This window comes from Dendropsophus ebraccatus, chromosome 3, assembly GCF_027789765.1.
Source record: "Dendropsophus ebraccatus isolate aDenEbr1 chromosome 3, aDenEbr1.pat, whole genome shotgun sequence".
In the NCBI taxonomy this organism is placed as follows: Eukaryota; Metazoa; Chordata; class Amphibia; order Anura; family Hylidae; genus Dendropsophus; species Dendropsophus ebraccatus.
This window is the reverse complement of record NC_091456.1, coordinates 2,606,122-2,631,793: the sequence shown is the minus strand read 5'-3', so window position 1 is coordinate 2,631,793 and position 25,672 is coordinate 2,606,122. Positions and strand designations below refer to the sequence as shown.

Here is a 25,672-nt window from a genome sequence, read left to right as displayed (position 1 = left end):
TTCATCCATCATCCACCCCCCTTCCCTTCATCCATCATCCACCCCCCTTCTCTTCATCCACCCCCATCCCTTCATCCATCATCCACCCCCTTCTCTTCATCCATCATCCACCCCCCTTCCCTTCATCCATCATCCACCCCCCTTCTCTTCATCCACCCCCCGTCCCTTCATCCATCATTTACCCCCCTTCTCTTCATCCATCATCCACCCCCCGTCCCTTCATCCATCATCCACCCCCCTTCTCTTCATCCATCATCCACCCCCGTCCCTTCATCCATCATCCACCCCCCCTTCTCTTCATCCATCATCCACCCCCCCCTTCTCTTCATCCATCATCCACCCCCCCTTCTCTTCATCCATCATCCACCCCCCCTTCTCTTCATCCATCATCCACCCCCCCTTCTCTTCATCCATCATCCACCCCCCGTCCCTTCATCCATCATCCACCTCCCCTTCTCTTCATCCATCATCCACCCCCCGTCCCTTCATCCATCATCCACCCCCCCTTCTCTTCATCCATCATCCACCCCCCGTCCCTTCATCCATCATCCACCCCCCCTTCTCTTCATCCATCATCCACCCCCCGTCCCTTCATCCATCATCCACCCCCCTTCTCTTCATCCATCATACACCCCCCTTCTCTTCATCCATCATACACCCCCCTTCTCTTCATCCATCATCCACCCCCCTTCTCTTCATCCATCATCCACCCCCTTCCCTTCATCCATCCTTGATTGAATTTGACAGCCATGTGTCTTTATTATTCATGTTCTCACAATGTAAAAATAAGGACAAATAACGGTTATTATTAATGATCACGATTACTAATAACGGACATTGTTTGCGATTATTTGCCCCTGAGCTAGTGGGTAAAAGCTAGTTATGGTAATGTCTCCCATACACCGCACACAGGAGAGAAGCTCCTGCTTCACTGTGTCTGTGTAGTATGCCCATAGGAGTATCAGCTGCATAGAGGACGTCATAGAGCAGAGAATCCAGAATTGTGGTGAGATACAATAGTACAAGTTGATGGAGTCTCTCCCTGTGTCCTTCTGCTGTTACTCCACCTTCCTGCTCCATAGACTTTCATGGGCAGCTATAACCTTATGCTTCAGTGACCTGATCCGTCTCAAGATGAACTTTCTGTCATTCTGGAGGAAGGGGATGTCTGTGATCTAAGATTTCTCACATTGCCTTGTACTATTATTGTGAAAGGTTTGTTGAAGGTTTATGTCTATTTATGATGAAGAATAATAGCGCTGGTTCATCAAATTTTAGGAGCTGAAGAAAATAGTGTTATTCAGCACTTCAAAGAATAAACCAAAATGATAATTTTTAGATACTGACTCACATATTCAAGATGGTAGAACTGATTGGGTCTCCGTGAGTCGGGATGATTCGCCTCCTTTAGAATAAAAACGGGAGAATGTATAATGAGTAACTCATCACCCGTCATTAGAGGCTACGGAGATGGGGAGGGGAGGACAAAGCGCTGCCTTCTACCATGGTAAGTACTCAGCCCTGACCATATAATCAGACCAGCAATCATGGAGGCAAATGGAACGTGTTGGTGCAGATTTATCATTAGATTTACTATTGTTTTTGGAATGTATACACTAAAAAATATAGGGGGGGGGGATTTACTAAGACCAACATCTAACACCCCGAGCTATAGTAAACTCCCACTGCCATTGAATTTAGCAAATTAAGAGGCGCGTGCCTTAATCCCTTCCTGCATAATCACTTACCGGCACGTCCATTTCCCATTCCCACATATGGATGTGCCGGTACGGCCTAAGATGAAACGTTGTAGCATGTATAAGGTTACCTGCTGAGATCCGAGTGTAGAAGGCGCTCCAACCACTATGGATGCTGTGGTCAGTGCAATCTATAGGGGAGAACAGAGGGAGAATTCTCCCACTGTTCACCATCGGGGCTCTGTAAAGTGATGGTAGCTATAACAACCAGGGGTCTCCAGTGTCACAGCTAGGGAGGCCAATGAGACTCTGCCCTAAAGCTGATCAGCTATGGCTATGTCAGGCATAACACATGGCAGCTGACATCAGCACTACGGTGTATTATGACTGGCATCAGGCAATCAGACTGGGAAATTCCCAAGGTGGGAAAGTAAAAAAAAAGGGAAAAGTAAAAAAAAACCCACAAAAAACATATCATGACAGTATCTAGGCTGTACTATGGACACTACACTAGTGCTGCCATAGTTACAGTAGGGTGGTGGGGCCCTGGCTTGGTGAACAGCCCAAGGCCTATGGTAAAGTTAATCCGCCCCTGAGCATGGGGGTGCAACAACAACTTCTTTCCCTCAGTATAAGCAGAGAATATGGTGGTGGCCGGGTCTTTCAGCTGACAATGACCCGAAACAGCCAGGACAACTAAGGAGGAAACACACAACCGGGACAACTAAGGAGAAAACCCACAGCCGGGACAACTAAGGAGGAAACCCCCCAGCCGGGACAACTAAGGAGGAGACACACAGCCGGGACAACTAAGGAGGAAACCCACAGCCGGGACAACTAATGAGCAAACCCACAACCAGGACAACTAAGGAGGAAACCCACAGCCAGGACAAATAAGGAGCAGACACACAGCCGGGACAACTAAGGAGGAAAACCCAGCCAGGACAACTAAGGAGGAGACACACAGCAGGGACAACTAAGGAGGAGACTCACAGCCAGGACAACTAAGGAGAAAACCCACAGCTGGGACAACTAATGAGCAAACCCACAGCCAGGACAACTAAGGAGGAGACACACAGCCGGGACAACTAAGGAGGAGACACACAGCCGGGACAACTAAGGAGGAAACACACAGCCGGGACATCTAAGGAGGAAACCCACAGCCGGGACAACTAAGGAGGAAACCCACAGCCGGGACAACTAAGGAGGAAACACACAGCCGGGAAAACTAAGCAGGAAACCCCCAGCCGGGACAACTAAGGAGGAAACCCCCAGCCGGGACAACTAAGGAGAATACACATAGCCGGGACAACTAAGGAGGATACACATAGCCGGGACAACTAAGGAGGAGACCCCCAGCCAGGACAACTAAGGAGGAAACCCACAGCCGGGACAACTAAGGAGGAAACCCACAGCCAGGACAACTAAGGAGGAAACCCCCAGCCGGGACAACTAAGGAGGAAACCCACAGCCGGGACAACTAAGGAGGAAACCCACAGCCGGGAAAACTAAGGAGGGAACCCACAGCCGGGAAAACTAAGCAGGAAACCCACAGCCGGGACAACTAAGGAGGAAACCCACAGCCGGGACAACTAAGGAGAATACACATAGCCGGGACAACTAAGGAGGATACACATAGCCGGGACAACTAAGGAGGAGACCCCCAGCCAGCACAACTAAGGAGGAAACCCCCAGCCGGGACAACTAAGGAGGAAACCCACAGCCGGGACAACTAAGGAGGAAAGCCCCAGCCGGGACAACTAAGGAGGAAACCCACAGCCGGGACAACTAAGAAGGAAACCCACAGCCGGGACAATTAAGGAGGAAACCCACAGCTGGGACAACTAAGGAGGAAACACACAGCCGGGACAACTAAATAGGAGACCCACAGCCGGGACAACTAAGGAGGAAACCCACAGCCGGGACAACTAAGGAGGAAACACACAGCCGGGACAACGAAGGAGGAAACCCACAGCCGGGACAACTAAGGAGGAAACCCACAGCTGGGACAACTAAGGAGGAAACACAGCTGGGACACTAAGGAGGAAACACACAGCCGGGACAACTAAGGAGGAAACACACAGCCGGGACAACTAAGGAGGAAACACACATCCTTGACAACTAAGGAGGAAACCCACAGCCGGGAAAACTAAGAAGGATACACATAGCCGGGACAACTAAGGAGGAAAAACACAGCCGGAACAACTAAGGAGGAAACCCACAGCCGGGAAAACTAAGGAGAAACCCACAGCCAGGACAACTAAGGAGGAAACACACAGGGCAACTAAGGAGGAAACCCCCAGCCGGGACAACTAAGGAGGAAACCCACAGCCGGGACAACTAAGGAGGAAACACACAGCCGGGACAACTAAGAAGAAAACACACAGCCGGGACAACTAAGGAGGAAACCCACAGCCGGGACAACTAAGGAGGAAACACACAGCCGGGACAACTAAGAAGAAAACACACAGCCGGGACAACTAAGGAGGAAGCCCACAGCCGGGACAACTAAGGAGGAAACACACAGCCGGGACAACTAAGGAGGAAACCCACAGCCGGGACAACTAAGGAGGAGACCCCCAGCAGGGACAACTAAGAAGGAAACACACAGCTGGGACAACTAAGGAGGAGACCCCCAGCCGGGACAACTAAGGAGGAGACCCACAGCCGGGACAACTAAGGAGGAGACACACAGCCGGGACAACTAAGAAGGAGACCCCCAGCCGGGACAACTAAGGAGGAGACACACAGCCGGGACAACTAAGGAGAAAACACATAGCCGGGACAACTAAGGAGGAGACACATAGCCGGGACAACTAAACACAAGGGGAGTGTGTAGTGTCCCAGCACAAGGTAAGTGTGTAGTGTCCCAGCACAAGGGGAGTGTGTAGTGTCCCAGCACAAGGGGAGTGTGTAGTGTCCCAGCACAAGGTAAGTGTGTTGTGTCCCAGCACAAGGTGAGTTTGTAGTGTCCCAGCACAAAGTGAGTGTGTAGTGTCCCAGCACAAGGGGAGTGTGTAGTGTCCCAGCACAAAGTGAGTGTGTAGTGTCCCAGCACAAAGTGAGTGTGTAGTGTCCCAGCACAAAGTGAGTGTGCATTGCAGTAATCTACATCTGCATCACTCTCCCAGATTATTCACAGCAAAAGGGTGGAACTTTTACATATACATAAGTCAAAAATAAGACATAAGACAAAAATATTGAGTAGGTGTCAAACAAGCCAAGTAACATAAAATGACGGATAACACTATAACAGCTGCTGTCCACCTCTGTTGGGAAGGACCCAAGTCCTGGAAAGGCCAGTCCCGAATGAAGACAGACCTTTAAGTCTGGTGCAATTTTGATCGCAAGTCATTAAGAGCTGCACAGCGGAGTTTACATACAACGTCCCTCATTATATGCTTAGACAATTTGCAAAACAATCTAGGATGAGCATGCCCAAAGGCGATGTGTAGCATGGTCAACAGCTAAACAGATTGACATCCAGTAACAATAACAATAAAGCTTCTTTCAATTGTAAAAACAGACAATTATTCTCGCTAACCCAGTGTGTGCCACAAGGGGGGGGGGGGAGCGGAAAAAGGGGGGGCAGCTAGTATTTCATGGTTGTGTCAGAATAGAAGCCCTATGAGTCATGGAGCCCGAGTTTTCTGAAACTTGGTTCTCGTATGGCTTAGTATACTTGTCAGCTCCTCTAAGCGACAAATTGGGGTAACCTTGTCCACCCATTGTCGCGACGGGGCCACCTGGCTCTGCAAGTGCAATAGGATCAGAAGTTTTGCTGCCGATAGTAAATGTGCCTGCAGCGAATTTTTATGGAGAGGAAAAGCCGAACTGGGAAGGCCCAGGGCGAGCAAATCCATATTTAACTTAGTCTGAGAAACCCATACTTTGTTTACTTCACCCTCAAACTGGGACCAAAAGGGGGCGATATCCGGGCATGACCACCAAATGAGGCCCATGCGATATAAGTGTTCTGGTGTTTTATACCACCTAGTTAGCTACTTATAGTGGTTTTCTTGAATCTTAACACACTTGGAGAAGCCATGAGAAATAGTCAGTATCGTAGCTCTCTCTCTCTGTAAATTATCTTTGTAAGTCTATTTCCCATGACAGGAGGAATAAGGGGGGGGGGGGTCCCTGGGAAAGTTCTAGATGGTCAACATACCTGTAGAGCTTATGCTTAGTGGTGACTCTGGAGGCGAGAAGGCGTTCCATCCAGTTGAGTTCTCTCCATTTAGTAAGATTTTGATAATGTGATGTGTTTGGAGGACATTTGGCTTAGGCAGGGATAGACGTGCTGGTAGGGCGTCTAGGGGTGGAGGTTCAGCGTCCTTGAGCAGGGTTCCGAGTGTAACATGATTCAGTCTGTCCCAAATTGTGTGACACCAGTTCTGGATAAACCAAATACGGCAATAGCGAACTCAGCGCCAATGAAGGAAGAGACGGCGAATGCGGAAGTGAGGAATGAGCGTTACCGTCTCTGCTTTTCTGCATGTTCCCAGGAGCAATGGTTTGCTGCACTTTCTGATGACTTCTGTGAGTTAGTGAGAACTTGCAGAACGATCTGAGTAGTAATATAAAGAAGGTCAGGGTCGGTGAGAAGGTCAGGGTCGGACTGGGCCACCGGGGGACCGGGGAAACCCCCGGTGGGCCCCAAGCAGGAGTAGGCCCTGCTCCCCAGTCAGGGAACACGCAGCAGGGGCCCCCCGTGCTCCTGGGCGGCCCACTCAGCCTCCGATTGCCGGCCCGCACCTTCCCTTTTAACTGCAAGCGATCGCAACGATCGCTTCCAGTTAAATCAAGCAGTGTTCCCAATGACAGGGCAAGAAGCCATAGGCTTCCCGCCCTGTCAATCACGGTTGTGACCGCAAGCAGCACCTTGCTTGCGATCACAAGCGTGCCGGTGCTGCCGCCGCCCGGACAGATAAACAGCTGCTTTTCCTGGCAGCGTCATCACCACTGAGCTCTGTGCGCGGTCCGGCAGCTGGGACTTCCGGTTCACGTAGCGCATACCGGAAGTCCCAGCCGCTGCGGCGCGCGCGCGAGCTCAGTGGTGATGGTGCTGCCCGGTACCAGGAGCTGCTCATCTGTCCGGGAAGAGAGGAGAAGAGGCCCGCGACCGACGGGGGAGCGTGGTGACAGGTGAGTTGGGTTTTGTTTTTTTTTCATAGGGGGGAGATGGACAACATGGGGGGGGGCTGGCTATGGGGGAGATGGACAACATGGGGGGGCTGGCTATGGGGGAGATGGACAACATGGGGGGGCTGGCTATGGGGGAGATGGACAACATGGGGGGGGGGCTATGGGGGAGATGAACAACATGGGGGGGGCTATAGGGGAGATGGACAACATGGGGGGGGCTATAGGGGAGATGAACAACATGGGGGGGGCTATAGGGGAGATGGACAACATGGGGGGGGCTGGCTATGGGGGAGATGGACAACATGGGGGGGGGGGCTGGCTATGGGGGAGATGGACAACATGGGGGGGGCTGGCTATGGGGGAGATGGACAACATGGGGGGGCTGGCTATGGGGGAGATGGACAACATGAGGGGGGCTATAGGGGAGATGAACAACATGGGGGGGGCTATAGGGGAGATGGACAACATGGGGGGGCTGGCTATAGGGGAGATGGACAACATGGGGGGGGCTGGCTATAGGGGAGATGGACAACATGGGGGGGCTGGCTATGGGGGAGATGGACAACATGGGGGGGCTGGCTTATGGGGGAGATGGACAACATGGGGGGGGGCTGGCTATGGGGGAGATGGACAACATGGGGGGGGGGCTGGCTATGGGGGAGATGGACAACATGGGGGGGGGCTGGCTATGGGGGAGATGGACAACATGGGGGGGCTGGCTATGGGGGAGATGGACAACATGAGGGGGGCTAAGGGGGGAGATGGACAACATGAGGGGGGCTATGGGGGAGATGGACAACATGAGGGGGGCTATGGGGGAGATGGACAACATGGGGGGGGCTGGCTATGGGGGAGATGGACAACATGGGGGGGCTGGCTATGGGGGAGATGGACAACATGGGGGGGGGGCTGGCTATGGGGGAGATGGACAACATGGGGGGGCTGGCTATGGGGGAGATGAACAACATGGGGGGGGGCTATAGGGGAGATGGACAACATGGGGGGGGGCTGGCTATGGGGAGATGGACAACATGGGGGGGGGCTGGCTATGGGGAGATGGACAACATGGGGGGGCTGGCTATGGGGGAGATGGACAACATGGGGGGGCTGGCTATGGGGGAGATGGACAACATGGGGGGGGGCTGGCTATGGGGGAGATGGACAACATGGGGGGGGGGCTGGCTATGGGGGAGATGGACAACATGGGGGGGGGCTGGCTATGGGGGAGATGGACAACATGGGGGGGCTGGCTATGGGGGAGATGGACAACATGAGGGGGGCTATAGGGGATGGACAACATGGGGGGGGCTGGCTATGGGGGAGATGGACAACATGGGGGGGCTGGCTATGGGGGGAGATGGACAACATGGGGGGGGGCTGGCTATGGGGGAGATGGACAACATGGGGGGGGCTGGCTATGGGGGAGATGGACAACATGGGGGGGGGGGGCTGGCTATGGGGGAGATGGACAACATGGGGGGGCTGGCTATGGGGGAGATGGACAACATGGGGGGGCTGGCTATGGGGGAGATGGACAACATGGGGGGGGCTGGCTATGGGGGAGATGGACAACATGGGGGGGCTATAGGGGAGATGGACAACATGGGGGGGGCTGGCTATGGGGGAGATGGACAACATGGGGGGGGCTGGCTATGGGGGAGATGGACAACATGGGGGGGGCTGGCTATGGGGGAGATGGACAACATGGGGGGGCTGGCTATGGGGAGATGGACAACATGAGGGGGGCTATAGGGGATGGACAACATGGGGGGGCTGGCTATGGGGGAGATGGACAACATGGGGGGGGGCTGGTTATGGGGGAGATGGACAACATGGGGGGGCTGGCTATGGGGGAGATGGACAACATGGGGGGGGCTGGCTATGGGGGAGATGGACAACATGGGGGGGCTGGCTATGGGGGAGATGGACAACATGAGGGGGCTGGCTATGGGGGAGATGGACAACATGGGGGGGCTGGCTATGGGGGAGATGGACAACATGGGGGGGGCTGGCTATGGGGGAGATGGACAACATGAGGGGGGCTATAGGGGATGGACAACATGAGGGGGCTATATGGGGGAATGGACAACATAAGGGGGATATCTATATTGAAGAAGGACAACAAGAGGGGGCTATATATATGGGGATGGACAACATAAGGGGGTACCTATATGGGGGATGGACAATATGGGGTGCCATTTATAAGGGGGACAACACAGGGGAGGCCATCTATAATGGGGACAACACAGAGGGGACCATATACTGTAAGGGATATTATATATATATACTAGAGATGAGCGACCCTGGAGCAGCTGGAGTCCATCCGAACCCAAACGTAGCAGTGGCTGCTGAAGTTGGATAAAGCCCTAAGGCTATGTGGAAAACATGGATATAGTCATTGGCTGTATCCATGTTTTCCAGGCAACCTTAGAGCTTTATCCAAGTTCAGCAGCCCCCGCTAATCAAATGCCGAGAGTTTGGGTTCGGATGGACTCGAACCCGAACCCGGTTCGCTCATCTCTAATACATACATAGTGTCAGGGCTGCCGACTAAATGAGGGTGTAAAGGGGCCAATACAGATGTGCAGTGTGTAGAGAGATGAGGATGGTGCCGGAGTGAGGAGCCTAATATATTTCTCTAGCAGATTCTGTGGCTTCGTGGCTCATAGAAGTTCTCATAATGGCCCAGGACAGATGGAGAAGAAGATGAAAATGGAAGAACTCTGATCAGAGAAGACGTCCCCTGTGAGTCACCTGATATAACTGCACTGTAATGTATATGGTGTATAGAACCTGTGTACAGCTGCATCCACCTCTATATGACTGGATGAGGTGATGGTGATCTGTGTACAGTGGATTATTCAGTAGCAGTGGTGGTGTTAGTCAGTATGTGGTGGTGTTAGTCAGTAATGTGGTGGTGTTAGTCAGTAGCAGTGGTGGTGTTAGTCAGTATGTGGTGGTATTTGTTGCTTGTAATCCGGTACTGTGTTTTATTGGTCTTAGTATACTGGATTTGGTCAGTAACAATATAGTGATGGTATTGGTTGTGGTGTGGCGGTAATATTTCCCCCTTGTATACTGCTATTATTGGTAATATTGGTATACAGGATTTGGTCAGTAACAGTATGGCGGTAATATGTATGGTGATAATATTTCCCTCTGATATACTGGTAATATCACTCTCAGTATACAGGATTTGGTCAGTAACAGTATGGCGGTAATATGTATGATGATAATATTTCCCTCCTATATAATGGTATTATTGGTAAAATCAGTCTCAGTATACAGGATCTGGTCAGTAATAGTATGGCGGTAATATGTGTGGGGATATTTCCTGCCCTGCTGATTAGCAATCATTTGCAACCCTACACTGCCCCATATCACACCGTGTTAATGGACCCTTATTAATGTTACCATAGATAAGTGTGGTGGCTGAAGGGTGGGCCCCAAGAATGATTTCCCCTGGTGGGCCCAAGGCACTCCAGTCCGACACTGGAGAAGGTTATGTATCCTCGGATATCTACGCTGCTCTCTGCAATCTTACAACTTTCTGTCACTGCTGCCTCTGCTGCCTCTGCTGTCACTGCTGTCTCTTCTGTCACTGCTGCCTCTGCTGTCTCATTGTCTCCTATGTTGCTGGGATTAGTTTATAGTTTATATTATATCATCGCTGATTGTGTTAGTTTTAGTTTTTACTAAAGAACAGAATCCTTTATCGACTGTAACCGTTTTGTCTCTGTGCGCGGACGTTCTATAAATCTCCAGAAACGGGAGGAATTATTGCCGCAATAAAAGACATCTCATTGTTTCTTAATGCACTCGGAAGCTCTTAGTCGGCCCAGTTGTTTGCAAATACTATAATAATGGGATAATGAAGAGATCTCCAGTCATCGCCACATCTATCGCTATTAATGCTATGAAGCTTAAATCAGTTTTATTTATTATTATTATTTTATTTCTGTTTTAATGTGATGCACATAATTAATGTAATATAGATTTATATTTATTTATTGGGGGATATTTTGTTATTTTGTAAGGTGGAATTTCATATTGCAGTATAGTTGCTTATTAAGTCAGCAGTGTAAACTACGTACAACATGGAATTCATATGTTTTTCTATATATTTTTATATGTGGATAAGCAATACAATAGCATGGCTGTGGAGAGAACGGAGTCATACGGGAACAAAGCCCTATAGCTACAGCTACTAACACAACCTCCCAGCGGAGCAGACGCCCGAGATGGAGTCACCCCACTCCCTACTCAGTTCTTTCTATATAGATGACTGTGGTCATTGTCTCCTATGTATGTGTCCATGCTAGGTTTCTGTTAATATCCCGGGTGGGGACGGCAGGGACACCTTTCTAATAGCTGATAATTCTCACAGACAACAGTTCCTTTGTACACATTGATGTCGCGGGAGCTGTGTCTGCGCCATCTCACATGGCGATCGGCTGTATTATAAACCAATGCTCTCTGCTCTCCATTCTGACTATTCAGAAGAATTATCATTATAAAAGCTCACAAAGCTCCTAGAGAAGAGTCTGACAATAAACTTTTAAACAATTTTCAAACAGCAGAATTGTGAGTTCAGCTCTGGACTGGGTTATGTGTGGTGTACTACTGCATGGGTCCCTTGGGCTCTTGTCACGGGGGGTCCTAAGTGGAAAAACGACCCACCGGCACTATCGGTACGGCCACCTACAGAAAGGGGAAAATAACCCAAGGTGAGTAGTGGAGGTGTGTAGGTGCTGGTGCAATGATGACCGAGCCCCAGTAGAATAAATATAGCGGCTTTACTGAACAGTCTCTTGGAATACAGGACACTTTGGCAGTAAATAACTTCTCTTGATACAGACTTGTGTTCACCGAATCTGTGCTTGGAGATACTTGTAAGTGCTGATATAATAGAGGTAGATGTAGCGGTACTTGTATAGCTTAGAGTTGAGCAGTGAAGAGAAGAGGAGAGGAGGTTGTCGAGGAAGCCCCAACCCAATGTAGTTGTGTGCTCTGCCGGATCTTTAGACAGAAGTACACTTGAGAGATACTTGAGAGATACTTGTGCCTGTGTTTAGACTATGTTGTCTGACCACCTGTTGCCCTACAGTGTCGGGGTACCCGTCCTTCTAGGGTGACACAAGGCCCAGTAGTGGTTACCTGTGCGAAGCTAGGTGTCCAAAATTATACCTAGACCTTCTTAACGGTAACTTTGCTCTATCCGGGTCAGTTCCTCCTTAGCTAGGATACTGCCCTGCAATTTTCAGAGACGTTCTCGGCATGAGCTACGTTATTCCCCGACTTTTCCTCCTCGTAGTGTCATAGAATGAAAGAGTAGGTAGACTGAAGAAGTGGAGTGTCTGTCATTGCTTCATACATGTATGTCTTGGCTCACTTACACAGCTGGACTGTTCGGAACAGGGGTCCTGGCAGAGCCAGGCCCTGGGTTAACTACAGCAGGGATGCCTACTGTGTGTATGTCTTCCACCCATGAGAATCGGAGGGAATTTACACTAAACTTCCTCCCACCAAGTGACTTCTTCCTTCAAGGGTGTGTAAGAGCCCCTGTGAGTGGTGGAGAAGAGTGTGTGCAAAGAGAAAGAAGAATAGGGATAGGCAGAAGAGAAAGAGGTATCTCCATTGGACAATAAATACAGAAGGAGCAGTAACCATTTGTGGCAGCAGAGAGCACTGTGTGAGACTGGAGAGAATACACCACTTCCTGCAGGACATACAGCAGCTGATAGGTACTGGAAGACTGGAGAACAATACAGGTGACTGTCCACCATCACAGGGAGAGTAGAACAATACAGGTGACTGTCCACCATCACAGGGAGAGGAGAACAATACAGGTGACTGTCCACCATCACAGGGAGAGTAGAACAATACAGGTGACTGTCCACCTTCACAGAGGGAAGAGAATAATACAGGTGACTGTCCACCATCACAGGGAAAAGAGAACAATACAGGTGACTGTCCACCATCACAGGGAGAGGAGAACAATACAGGTGACTGTCCACCATCACAGGAAGAGGAGAACAATACAGGTGACTGTCCACCATCACAGGGAGAAGAGGACAATACAGGTGACTGTCCACCATCACAGAGAAGAGAACAATACAGGTGACTGTCCACCATCACAGGGAGAACAGAACAATACAGGTGACTGTCCACCATCACAGGGAGAGGAGAACAATACAGGTGACTGTCCACCTTCACAGAGGGAAGAGAATAATACAGGTGACTGTCCACCATCACAGGGAGAAGAGAACAATACAGGTGACTGTCCACCATCACAGGAAGAGGAGAACAATACAGGTGACTGTCCACCATCACAGGAAGAGGAGAACAATACTTGTGACTGTCCACCATCACAGGGAGAAGAGAACAATACAGGTGACTGTCCACCATCACAGGAAGAGGAGAACAATACTTGTGACTGTCCACCATCACAGGGAGAAGAGAACAATACAGGTGACTGTCCACCATCACAGGGAGAGGAGAACAATACAGGTGACTGTCCACCATCACAGAGAGTGGAGAATAATACAGGCGACTGTCCACCATCACAGGGAGAGGAGAACAATACAGGTGACTGTCCACCATCACAGGGAGAGGAGAACAATACAGGTGACTGTCCACCATCACAGGGAGAGGAGAACAATACAGGTGACTGTCCACCATCACAGGGAGAGGAGAACAATACAGGTGACTGTCCACCATCACAGAGAGAAGAGAACAATACAGGTGACTGTCCACCATCACAGGGAGAGGAGAACAATACAGGTGACTGTCCACCATCACAGGGAGAGGAGAACAATACATTTGGACTGTCCTTTCCACCCATCACAGGAGAGGAGAACAATACAGGTGACTGTCCACCATCACAGAGAGAAGAGAACAATACAGGTGACTGTCCACCATCACAGAGAGAAGAGAACAATACAGGTGACTGTCCACCATCACAGGAAGAGGAGAACAATACAGGTGACTGTCCACCATCACAGAGAGAAGAGAACAATACAGGTGACTGTCCACCATCACAGGGAAAAGAGAACAATACAGGTGACTGTCCACCATCACAGAGAGAAGAGAACAATACAGGTGACTGTCCACCACTGCAGGGAGAGGAGAACAATACAGGTGACTGTCCACCATCACAGAGAGAAGAGAACAATACAGGTGACTGTCCACCATCACAGGAAGAGGAGAACAATACAGGTGACTGTCCACCATCACAGAGAGAAGAGAACAATACAGGTGACTGTCCACCATCACAGAGAGAAGAGAACAATACAGGTGACTGTCCACCATCACAGGGAAAAGAGAACAATACAGGTGACTGTCCACCATCACAGAGAGAAGAGAACAATACAGGTGACTGTCCACCATCACAGAGAGAAGAGAACAATACAGGTGACTGTCCACCATCACAGAGAGAAGAGAACAATACAGGTGACTGTCCACCATCACAGAGAGAGGAGAACAATACAGGTGACTGTCCACCATCACAGGGAGAGGAGAACAATACAGGTGACTGTCCACAATCACAGGGAGAGGAGAACAATACAGGTGACTGTCCACCATCACAGGGAAAAGAGAACAATACAGGTGACTGTCCACCATCACAGGGAGAAGAGAACAATACAGGTGACTGTCCACCATCACAGAGAGAAGAGAACAATACAGGTGACTGTCCACCATCACAGGAAGAGGAGAACAATACAGGTGACTGTCCACCATCACAGAGAGAAGAGAACAATACAGGTGACTGTCCACCATCACAGAGAGAAGAGAACAATACAGGTGACTGTCCACCATCACAGGAAGAGGAGAACAATACAGGTGACTGTCCACCATCACAGAGAGAAGAGAACAATACAGGTGACTGTCCACCATCACAGGGAAAAGAGAACAATACAGGTGACTGTCCACCATCACAGAGAGAAGAGAACAATACAGGTGACTGTCCACCACTGCAGGGAGAGGAGAACAATACAGGTGACTGTCCACCATCACAGAGAGAAGAGAACAATACAGGTGACTGTCCACCATCACAGGAAGAGGAGAACAATACAGGTGACTGTCCACCATCACAGAGAGAAGAGAACAATACAGGTGACTGTCCACCATCACAGAGAGAAGAGAACAATACAGGTGACTGTCCACCATCACAGGGAAAAGAGAACAATACAGGTGACTGTCCACCATCACAGAGAGAAGAGAACAATACAGGTGACTGTCCACAATCACAGGGAGAGGAGAACAATACAGGTGACTGTCCACAATCACAGGGAGAGGAGAACAATACAGGTGACTGTCCACCATCACAGGGAAAAGAGAACAATACAGGTGACTGTCCACCATCACAGAGAGAAGAGAACAATACAGGTGACTGTCCACCATCACAGGGAGAGGAGAACAATACAGGTGACTGTCCACCATCACAGGGAGAGGAGAACAATACAGGTGACTGTCCACCATCACAGAGAGAAGAGAACAATACAGGTGACTGTCCACCATCACAGAGAGAAGAGAACAATACAGGTGACTGTCCACCATCACAGAGAGAAGAGAACAAAACAGGTGACTGTCCACCATCACAGAGAGAAGAGAACAATACAGGTGACTGTCCACCATCACAGAGAGAAGAGAACAATACAGGTGACTATCCACCATCACAGGGAGAGGAGAACAATTCAGGTGACTGTCCACCATCACAGGGAGAGGAGAACAATACAGGTGACTGTCCACCATCACAGGGAGAGGAGAACAATACAGGTGACTGTCCACCATCACAGGGAGAGGAGAACAATACAGGCGACTGTCCACCATCACAGGGAGAGGAGAACAATACAGGCGACTGTCCACCATCACAGGGAGAGGAGAACAATACAGGTGACTGTCCACCATCACAGGGAGAGGAGAACAATACAGGTGACTGTCCACCATCACAGGGAGAGGAGAACAATACAGGTGACTGTCCACCATCACAGGAAGAGGAGAACAATACAGGTGACTGTCCACCATCACAGGGAGAAGAGGACAATACAGGTGACTGTCCACCATCACAGAGAAGAGAACAATACAGGTGACTGTCCACCATCACAGGGAGAGGAGAACAATACAGGTGACTGTCCACCTTCACAGAGGGAAGAGAATAATACAGGTGACTGTCCACCATCACAGGAAGAGGAGAACAATACAGGTGACTGTCCACCATCACAGGAAGAGGAGAACAATACTTGTGACTGTCCACCATCACAGGGAGAAGAGAACAATACAGGTGACTGTCCACCATCACAGGAAGAGGAGAACAATACTTGTGACTGTCCACCATCACAGGGAGAAGAGAACAATACAGGTGACTGTCCACCATCACAGGGAGAGGAGAACAATACAGGTGACTGTCCACCATCACAGGGAGAGGAGAACAATACAGGTGACTGTCCACCATCACAGGGAGAGGAGAACAATACAGGTGACTGTCCACCATCACAGGGAGAAGAGAACAATACAAGTGACTGTCCACCATCACAGGGAGAGGAGAACAATACAGGTGACTGTCCACCATCACAGAGAGTGGAGAACAATACAGGTGACTGTCCACCATCACAGGGAGAGGAGAACAATACAGGTGACTGTCCACCATCACAGGGAGAGGAGAACAATACAGGTGACTGTCCACCATCACAGGGAGAGGAGAACAATACAGGTGACTGTCCACCATCACAGGGAAAAGAGAACAATACAGGTGACTGTCCACCATCACAGAGAGAAGAGAACAATACAGGTGACTGTCCACCATCACAGGGAGAGGAGAACAATACAGGTGACTGTCCACCATCACAGGAGAGGAGAAACAATACAGGTGACTGTCCACCATCACAGGGAGATGAGAACAATACAGGTGACTGTCCACCATCACAGGGAGAGGAGAACAATACAGGTGACTGTCCACCATCACAGGGAGAGGAGAACAATACAGGTGACTGTCCACCATCACAGAGAGAGGAGAACAATACAGGCGACTGTCCACCATCACAGGGAGAAGAGAACAATACAGGCGACTGTCCACCATCACAGGGAGAGGAGAACAATACAAGTGACTGTCCACCATCACAGGGAGAGGAGAACAATACAGGTGACTGTCCACCATTACAGGGAGAGGAGAACAATACAAGTGACTGTCCACCATCACAGAGAGAAGAGAACAATACAGGTGACTGTCCACCATCACAGAGAGAAGAGAACAATACAGGTGACTAATATACAAGCAGAAGGAGGAAAGCAGGCACTACGACATTCAACACACTCCAACAGTCCAGCGTTCCATGTGGCACATAGCCGCTCAGGTGGTGCTCGTTGCTGAAGACCAAAGTCCACTGTACAACTGAAGACAAGTAGAGATACAACGGCAACTCACCAAAGTAGAGCGAAAATCAGATGCTTTATTTCAGGGACAGAGCAGTGTACAAACAAGCGGTGCGTTCCACAGATAAGAGCAACGACGTTTCGCGCCTGCGCGCTTCAACTGGCTCACATAATCTACGTCATACGGCTGGCGCAGCTTTATGCGTGTGCTTAAGCCGTTGCTATAGTTACCATATTAACTCCATATGTAACGATACAAAAGACCGCGTGAACACACAAAAAAATGCATACATAAAGGAAACATACAGTTAAAACCATAACATACAACACAACAACAATGAACTTGCAATTATATGAAAACACTCATATCATTTTTATCATTTAAACCCAGAGCCCCTAAGGCTCCTGTTTTCATGATCCACCAGGAAGAGGAGAACAATACAGGTGACTGTCCACCATCACAGGGAGAAGAGAACAATACAGGTGACTGTCCACCATCACAGGGAGAAGAGAACAATACAGGTGACTGTCCGCCATCACAGGGAGAGGAGAACAATACAGGTGACTGTCCACCATCACAGAGAGAAGAGAACAATACAGGTGACTGTCCACCATCACAGGGAGAGGAGAACAATACAGGCGACTGTCCACCATCACAGGGAGAGGAGAACAATACAGGCGACTGTCCACCATCACAGGGAGAGGAGAACAATACAGGCGACTGTCCACCATCACAGGGAGAGGAGAACAATACAGGCGACTGTCCACCATCACAGGGAGAGGAGAACAATACAGGTAACTGTCCACCATCACAGGGAGAGGAGAACAATACAGGTGACTGTCCACCATCACAGGGAGAAGAGAACAATACAGGTGACTGTTGACCATCACAGGGAGAGGAGAACAATACAGGTGACTGTCCACCATCACAGGAAGAGGAGAACAATACAGGTGACTGTCCACCATCACAGGGAGAACAGAACAATACAGGTGACTGTCCACCACTGCAGGGAGATGAGAACAATACAGGTGACTGTCCACCATCACAGGGAGAAGAGAACAATACAGGTGACTGTTGACCATCACAGGGAGAGGAGAACAATACAGGTGACTGTCCACCATCACAGGAAGAGGAGAACAATACAGGTGACTGTCCACCATCACAGGGAGAACAGAACAATACAGGTGACTGTCCACCATCACAGGAAGAGGAGAACAATACAGGTGACTGTCCACCATCACAGAGGGAGGAGAACAATACAGGTGACTGTCCACCATCTCAGGGAGAAGAGAACAATACAGGTGACTGTCCACCATCACAGAGAGAGGAGAACAATACAGGTGACTGTCCACCATCTCAGGGAGAAGAGAACAATACAGGTGACTGTCCACCATCACAGAGGGAGGAGAACAATACAGGTGACTGTCCACCATCACAGGGAGAAGAGAACAATACAGGCCATTGTCCACCATCACAGAGGGAGGAGAACAATAAAGGTGACTGTCCACCATCACAGGGAGAAGAGAACAATACAAGTGACTGTCCACCATCACAGGGAGAGGAGAACAAAACAGGTGACTGTCCACCATCACAGGGAGAGGAGAACAATACAGGTGACTGTCCACCATCACAGGGAGAAGAGAACAATACAGGTGACTGTCCACCATCACAGGGAGAGGAGAACAATACAGGTGACTGTCCACCATCACAGAGAGAAGAGAACAATACAGGCGACTGTCCACCATCACAGAGAGAAGAGAACAATACAGGTGACTGTCCACCATCACAGAGAGAAGAGAACAATACAGGTGACTGTCCACCATCACAGAGAGAAGAGAACAATACAGGTGACTGTCCACCATCACAGAGAGAAGAGAACAATACAGGTGACTGTCCACCTTCACAGAGGGAAGAGAATAATACAGGTGACTGTCCACCATCACAGGAAGAGGAGAACAATACAGGTGACTGTCCACCATCACAGGAAGAGGAGAACAATACAGGTGACTGTCCACCTTCACAGGGAGAAGAGAACAATACAGGTGACTGTCCACCATCACAGAGAGAGGAGAACAATACAGGTGACTGTCCACCATCACAGGGAGAAGAGAACAATACAGGTGACTGTCCACCATCACAGAGAGAAGAGAACAATACAGGTGACTGTCCACCATCACAGGGAGAGGAGAACAATACAGGTGACTGTCCACCATCACAGGGAGAAGAGAACAATACAGGTGACTGTCCACCATCACAGAGAGAAGAGAACAATACAGGTGACTGTCCACCATCACAGGGAGAGGAGAACAATACAGGTGACTGTCCACCATCACAGGGAGAGGAGAACAATACAGGTGACTGTCCACCATCACAGGGAAAGGAGAACAATACAGGCCATTGTCTACCATCACAGGGAGAGGAGAACAATACAGGTGACTGTCCACCATCACAGGGAGAAGAGAACAATACAGGTGACTGTCCACCATCACAGGGAGAAGAGAACAATACAGGTGACTGTCCACCATCACAGGGAGAAGAGAACAATACAGGCCATTGTCCACCACTGCAGGATGAGGATTCCTGTGTTATGTGCATAGACAATAGAAGTTCCTCACCTTTCTGTTTGCTGAAACAATATAATCCTATTGTCTTTTCTGTCCATCTTTCCCTATGAAGAAATATTCAATACAGAGAACGGACAATGCTGACAGAGAACGGACAATGCTATTACCTGCTGTAATAAAACTGGCCAAGACCTGATAGTTATTGGGCGCAGAGGTCTCGCTCCTCATATTATTTAAGGGTTATTGTCCTTGTATTGTTATTTCTTATCGTTCTACCGGATCCGATCCCACAGAAAAGAACAATCACCATATTGTGGAGGCCGTAATACAGAGGGAGGGGGTGGAGGCTACGACCTTCCCCGAGACCTAAATATAGATGTGTCCGGTAAGTGACAGCTTTATGGAGCAGAAGTAATATGCCGCCATACTCAGCGCCGAGAACCATTGCAGTCTATTGACTTTATATTTCTAGAGTTATCAAAACCATCAATCCCATCCATAACACTGGAATAAGCCGCCAAAGAAAAGGACGGGGTTCTGCCACACAAATTCTCCCCGTTCTCCGTCATCTTCTTGGTCTTTGTGTCATAAATATTAATAGTCCCAGTAATAAGAACCCACAGCATCTTCTCCATCTTCCACAGACTGTAACATAAATGGAATATTCAAGTATTGGAGTAGAAGCTCTTCCTTATCCTTGACTTAACATGCTGGGTCATTGGGAATTATCAGTGTGGTGTCCCACCACGGGTGTTATTATTTTACACACCCTTCGCAAAAGCCTGTACTACAAGTTAACATGGTAATGAAGTGATACTTAAGTTTTACCACTAGATGTCGCTATTATCTGTATATGCACTTGTATATTGCACAGCTGTAGTGAACAAAGGGTTATTGCTTGTTATAATCTGCGCACCAATGAGTGGACAGACACACATGGGAGACTGAGAGACTTTTCTTTTAGAAAATACCTTTGGTCCAACTATGTAGTGCTAAACTACTCAGGAGAGGACAAGTCAGAGAACACCCCAACCCACACCGTGCACACTTCTAAAAGGGCAGGACATTATCCTGAAACAAGAGGAACTGATCCGGATAGAGCAAAGTTGCTACAAGCCTATGTACTCTATCTTGCAGCACAGGTATAACCAGGTAAACTTGGCCAGCTTGCTCAACTCAGGTAACAAGGTCTGGGGCTTGTGTCAACCTAATAGGATGGGTCACCTGACACTGTAGGGCAACAGGTGGTACAGCGACAAGAAAGGTCAAAACACGGGCACAAGTATCTTTATACTTTCAAGTATTCTTCAGTATTCTACTGCCTATAGAGGTGTACTGTATATAGAGATGTATTGTATAAAGAGGTGTATTGTATATAGAGGTGTATTGTATATAGAGGTGTACTGTATATGGAGGTATATTGTATATAGAGGGGTATTGTATATGGAGGTGTATTGTATATAGAGGGGTATTGTATATAGAGATGTATTGTATATGGAGGTGTATTGTATATGGAGGTGTATTGTATATAGAGGGATATTGTATATGGAGGTGCAGGCCCGCTTCTGCCATGAGGCGGAATGAGTATTCCGCCTCAGGCGGCAGATTTTGCGGTCCTGCAGGGGGCGGCACTGGGCCGGCCAGATTATCAGTTGTAGGGCCGCCTGCCGGGCCCCTCCAGAACATACACTACTGCCCCCACCTCCCTGGAACACCCAGGGGATGCGGCCGCCGTAGCTCTTCAAGGCGGATCTGCCCCTTTAAAAGCAGGGGGCTCCGCTACCACTAGCTGTTCAAACCAGTCCATTGAGCTTCCGGGACAGGTCACCTGATGCACGCCGGCCCCGTAAGCTCACCGGTCCAGCGCCCTTGCGCCGCACCTCTCCCGCGGTCCTGTGCGGTCAGCTGTTACATGTATGCCACTGAGCAGGAGAATAGAGAGGTGCGGCGCACAGGGCTGGAGCTGTGAGCTTACGGGGCCGGCGTGCATCAGGTGACCTGTCCCGGAAGCTCAATGGACTGGTTAGAACAGGTAGTGGTAGCGGAGCCCCCTGCTTTTAAAGGGGCAGATCCGCCTTGAAGAGGTCCGGCGGCCGCGGCCCCTGGCTGTTCCAGGGAGGTGGGGGCGGTAGTGTATGTTGGTGGTGGGCTTGCCGCGGGCCCGCGCGCGCGGTTGGGGGGGGGGGGTTGTTCGAGTGCCAGTGAGGGGGGCGGCGGCCTGAGGTTCGCCTCAGGCGGCACAGACCCCAGAATCGGCCCTGTGGAGGTGTATTGTATATAATGGTGTATTGTATATAGAGGTGTATTGTATATAATGGTGTATTGTATATAGAGGTGTATTGTATATAGAGGTGTATTGTATATAGAGGTGTATTGTATATAGAGGTGTATTGTATATAATGGTGTATTGTATATAGAGGTGTATTGTATATAATGGTGTATTGTATATAGAGGTGTACTGTATATAATGGTGTATTGTATATATAGATGTATTGTATATAGAGGTGTATACTATATAGAGGTGTATTGTATATAGAGGTGTACAGTATATAATGGTGTATTGTATATAATGGTGTACTGTATATAGAGATGTATTGTATATAGAGATGTATAGTATATAATGGTGTATTGTATATATAGATGTATTATATATAGATGTGTATACTATATAGAGGTGTATTGTATATAGAGATGTATAGTATATAATGGTGTATTGTATATAATGGTGTATTGTATATAGAGGTGTATTGTATATAGAGGTGTATTGTATATAGAGATGTATAGTATATAATGGTGTATTGTATATAGAGGTGTATTGTATATAGAGATGTATAGTATATAATGGTGTATTGTATATAATGGTGTATTGTATATAGAGGTGTATTGTATATAGAGGTGTATTGTATATAGAGATGTATAGTATATAATGGTGTATTGTATATAGAGGTGTATTGTATATAGAGATGTATAGTATATAATGGTGTATTGTATATAATGGTGTATTGTATATAGAGGTGTATTGTATATAGAGGTGTATTGTATATAGAGATGTATAGTATATAATGGTGTATTGTATATATAGATGTATTGTATATAGAGGTGTATACTATATAGAGGTGTATTGTATATAGAGGTGTACAGTATATAGAGGTGTACTGTATATAGAGGTGTACTGTATATAGAGGCCAGGGGCGTAGCTAATGTCTCCTGGGCCCTGGTGCGAGAGGTCAACTTGGGCCCCCCCCCTTTCACGACCAAGTGATGCTACTGGTAGGTGTATGTGTGTGTATGTGTATGTATATATATATATATATATATATATATATACACACACACTCCAAGACAGATATTACCAATAACACCAGCATATAGGAAGTGAAAATATTATCACCATATATATTACCGCCATACTGTTACTGTATACTGAGACCAATATTGCCAATAATACAAGTATACAAGGGGCAAATATTAACGCCACACCACAACCATCACCACCATATTGTTACTGACCAAAACCAGTATACTGAGACCAATAAAACACAGTACCGGATAACAAGTAACAATATTACCGCCACATACCGACTAACACCGCCACATACCGACTAACACCGCCACATACTGACTAACACCACCTCTGCTACTGAATAAGATCCACTGTACACAGATCACTATCACCTCATCCAGTCATATAGAGGTGGACGCAGCTCCACACAGGTTGTATACACCATATACATTACAGTGCAGTTATATCAGGTGACTCACAGGGGACGTCTTCTCTGATCGGAGTTCTTTCCTTTTCATCTTCTCCATCTGCCCTGGGCCGTTATGAGAACTTCTCCGAGCCACGAATCCACAGAATCTGCCAGACAGACATATTAGTCTCCTCACACTGACACCATCTCCATCTCTATACACACTGCACATCTGTACTGTCCCCTTTACACCCTCATTTAGTGGGTAGCCCTGACTCTATGTGACCCCCTTATAGTATATATAGATGGCCCCCACTGCATGTTGCACCCCCCTTCCCCTTATAGATGACCCCCTCTACCCCATTATAGATGCCCCCTCTCTCCCCCCATTATAGATTCCCCCCTCCCCTTAATAGATGGCCCCCAATCCCCCCCCCCCCCCTTGAAGATGGCCCCTCTTCTCCCCCCCTTATAGATACCCCCTCCCCTTATAGATGGCCCCCTCTCCCCCCCCTTTGAAGATGGCCCCCTCTTCTCCCCCCCTTATAGATACCCCCTCCCCTTATAGATGGCCCCCTCTCCCCCCCCTTGAAGATGGCCCCCTCTTCTCTCCCCCCACTTATAGATACCCCCTCCCCTTATAGATGGCCCCCCTCTCCCCCCCTTGAAGAATGGCCCTCTTCTCCCCCCATTATAGATGCCCCCCTTCTCTTCCCCCCATTATAGATGCCCCCCTTCTCTTCCCCCCATTATAGATGCCCCCCTTCTCTTCCCCCATTATAGATGGCCCCCCCCCCCCTTTCCTCTATGCTAAGCAGTATTTAAAAAAAACAAAACACACAAACTCACCTGACAACCCGCTCCCCCGGCGATCCTCTTCTTCTTCAGGCGCTGTCCCCGGCTGATACGTGGCTGCCGGGGGTGTCCCGTCCTATCCCCGGCAGCGCGGCGCATCAGTGAGCTCCCTGTACGCCGGGGATGGGACTTCTGACACAGGAAGCGTCTCTGACGCGCGCTTCCTGTGCCGGAAGTCAGGGCCCCAAGCAGCTCACTGATGCGCCGCGCTGCCGGGGATAGGATGGGACACCCCCGGCGGCCGCGCATCAGCTGGGGGCCCGGACGAGCACGCTCTTGTGACCGCAAGCAAATCAATGCTTGCGGTCACAAGAGTAATTTAAGGGGGGAGCAGTGCAGTGGCAAGGGGGGGCCCTCGCGGGACCCCCCTCGTAGCGGGCCGGGTCGCAGCGGCGACCGCTGCGACCCTGGTAGCTACGCCACTGATAGAGGTGTATTGTATATAATGGTGTATTGTATATAATGGTGTATTGTATATAGAGGTGTACTGTATATAGAGGTGTATTGTATATAATGGTGTAGTGTATATAGAGGTGTATTGTATATAATGGTGTATTGTATATAGAGGTGTATTGTATATAATGGTGTATTGTATATAGAGGTGTACTGTATATAGAGGTGTATTGTATATAGAGGTGTACTGTATATAGAGGTGTATTGTATATAATGGTGTATAGTATATAGAGGTGTACTGTATATAGAGGTGTATTGTATATAGAGGTGTACTGTATATAGAGGTGTACTGTATATAGAGGTGTATTGTATATAGAGGTGTACTGTATATAGAGGTGTATTGTATATAATGGTGTATAGTATATAGAGGTGTATTGTATATAGAGGTGTACTGTATATAGAGGTGTATTGTATATAGAGATGTATTGTATATGGAGGTGTATAGTATATAATGGTATATTGTATATAGAGGTGTATTGTAAATAGAGATGTATTGTATATAACGGTATATTGTATATAGAGGTGTATTGTATATAGAGGTGTACTGTATATAGAGGTGTATTGTATATAATGGTGTATAGTATATAGAGGTGTATTGTATATATAGGTGTATTGTATATATAGATGTATTGTATATAGAGGTGTACTGTATATAGAGGTGTACTGTATATGGAGGTGTACTGTATATAGAGATGTATTATATATATAGGTGTATTGTATATAATGGTTATTGTATATATAGATGTATTGTATATAGAGGTGTATTGTAAATAGAGGTGTATTGTATATAATGGTGTACTGTATATAGAGGTGTATTGTATATAATGGTGTATAGTATATAGAGGTGTATTGTATATAATGGTGTATTGTATATAATGGTGTATTGTATATATA

The 25,672-nt window shown here is 48.4% G+C and overlaps 1 protein-coding gene across 1 annotated transcript; it reads right to left on the bottom strand.

Moving 5' to 3' along the window:
- Nucleotides 1-1,058: 1,058 nt before the first annotated feature.
- On the bottom strand, nucleotides 1,059-25,645 carry LOC138785113 (dynein heavy chain-like; the record flags this gene model as incomplete). The annotated part of the gene is made up of 6 exons (XM_069960689.1): nucleotides 1,059-1,151; nucleotides 1,352-1,405; nucleotides 1,749-1,888; nucleotides 5,866-6,091; nucleotides 24,762-25,130; nucleotides 25,280-25,645. Coding segments are annotated over 6 exons (1,248 nt in total), but the record flags the coding sequence as incomplete, so codon positions are not given.
- Between the last annotated feature and the right edge of the window lie 27 nt (nucleotides 25,646-25,672).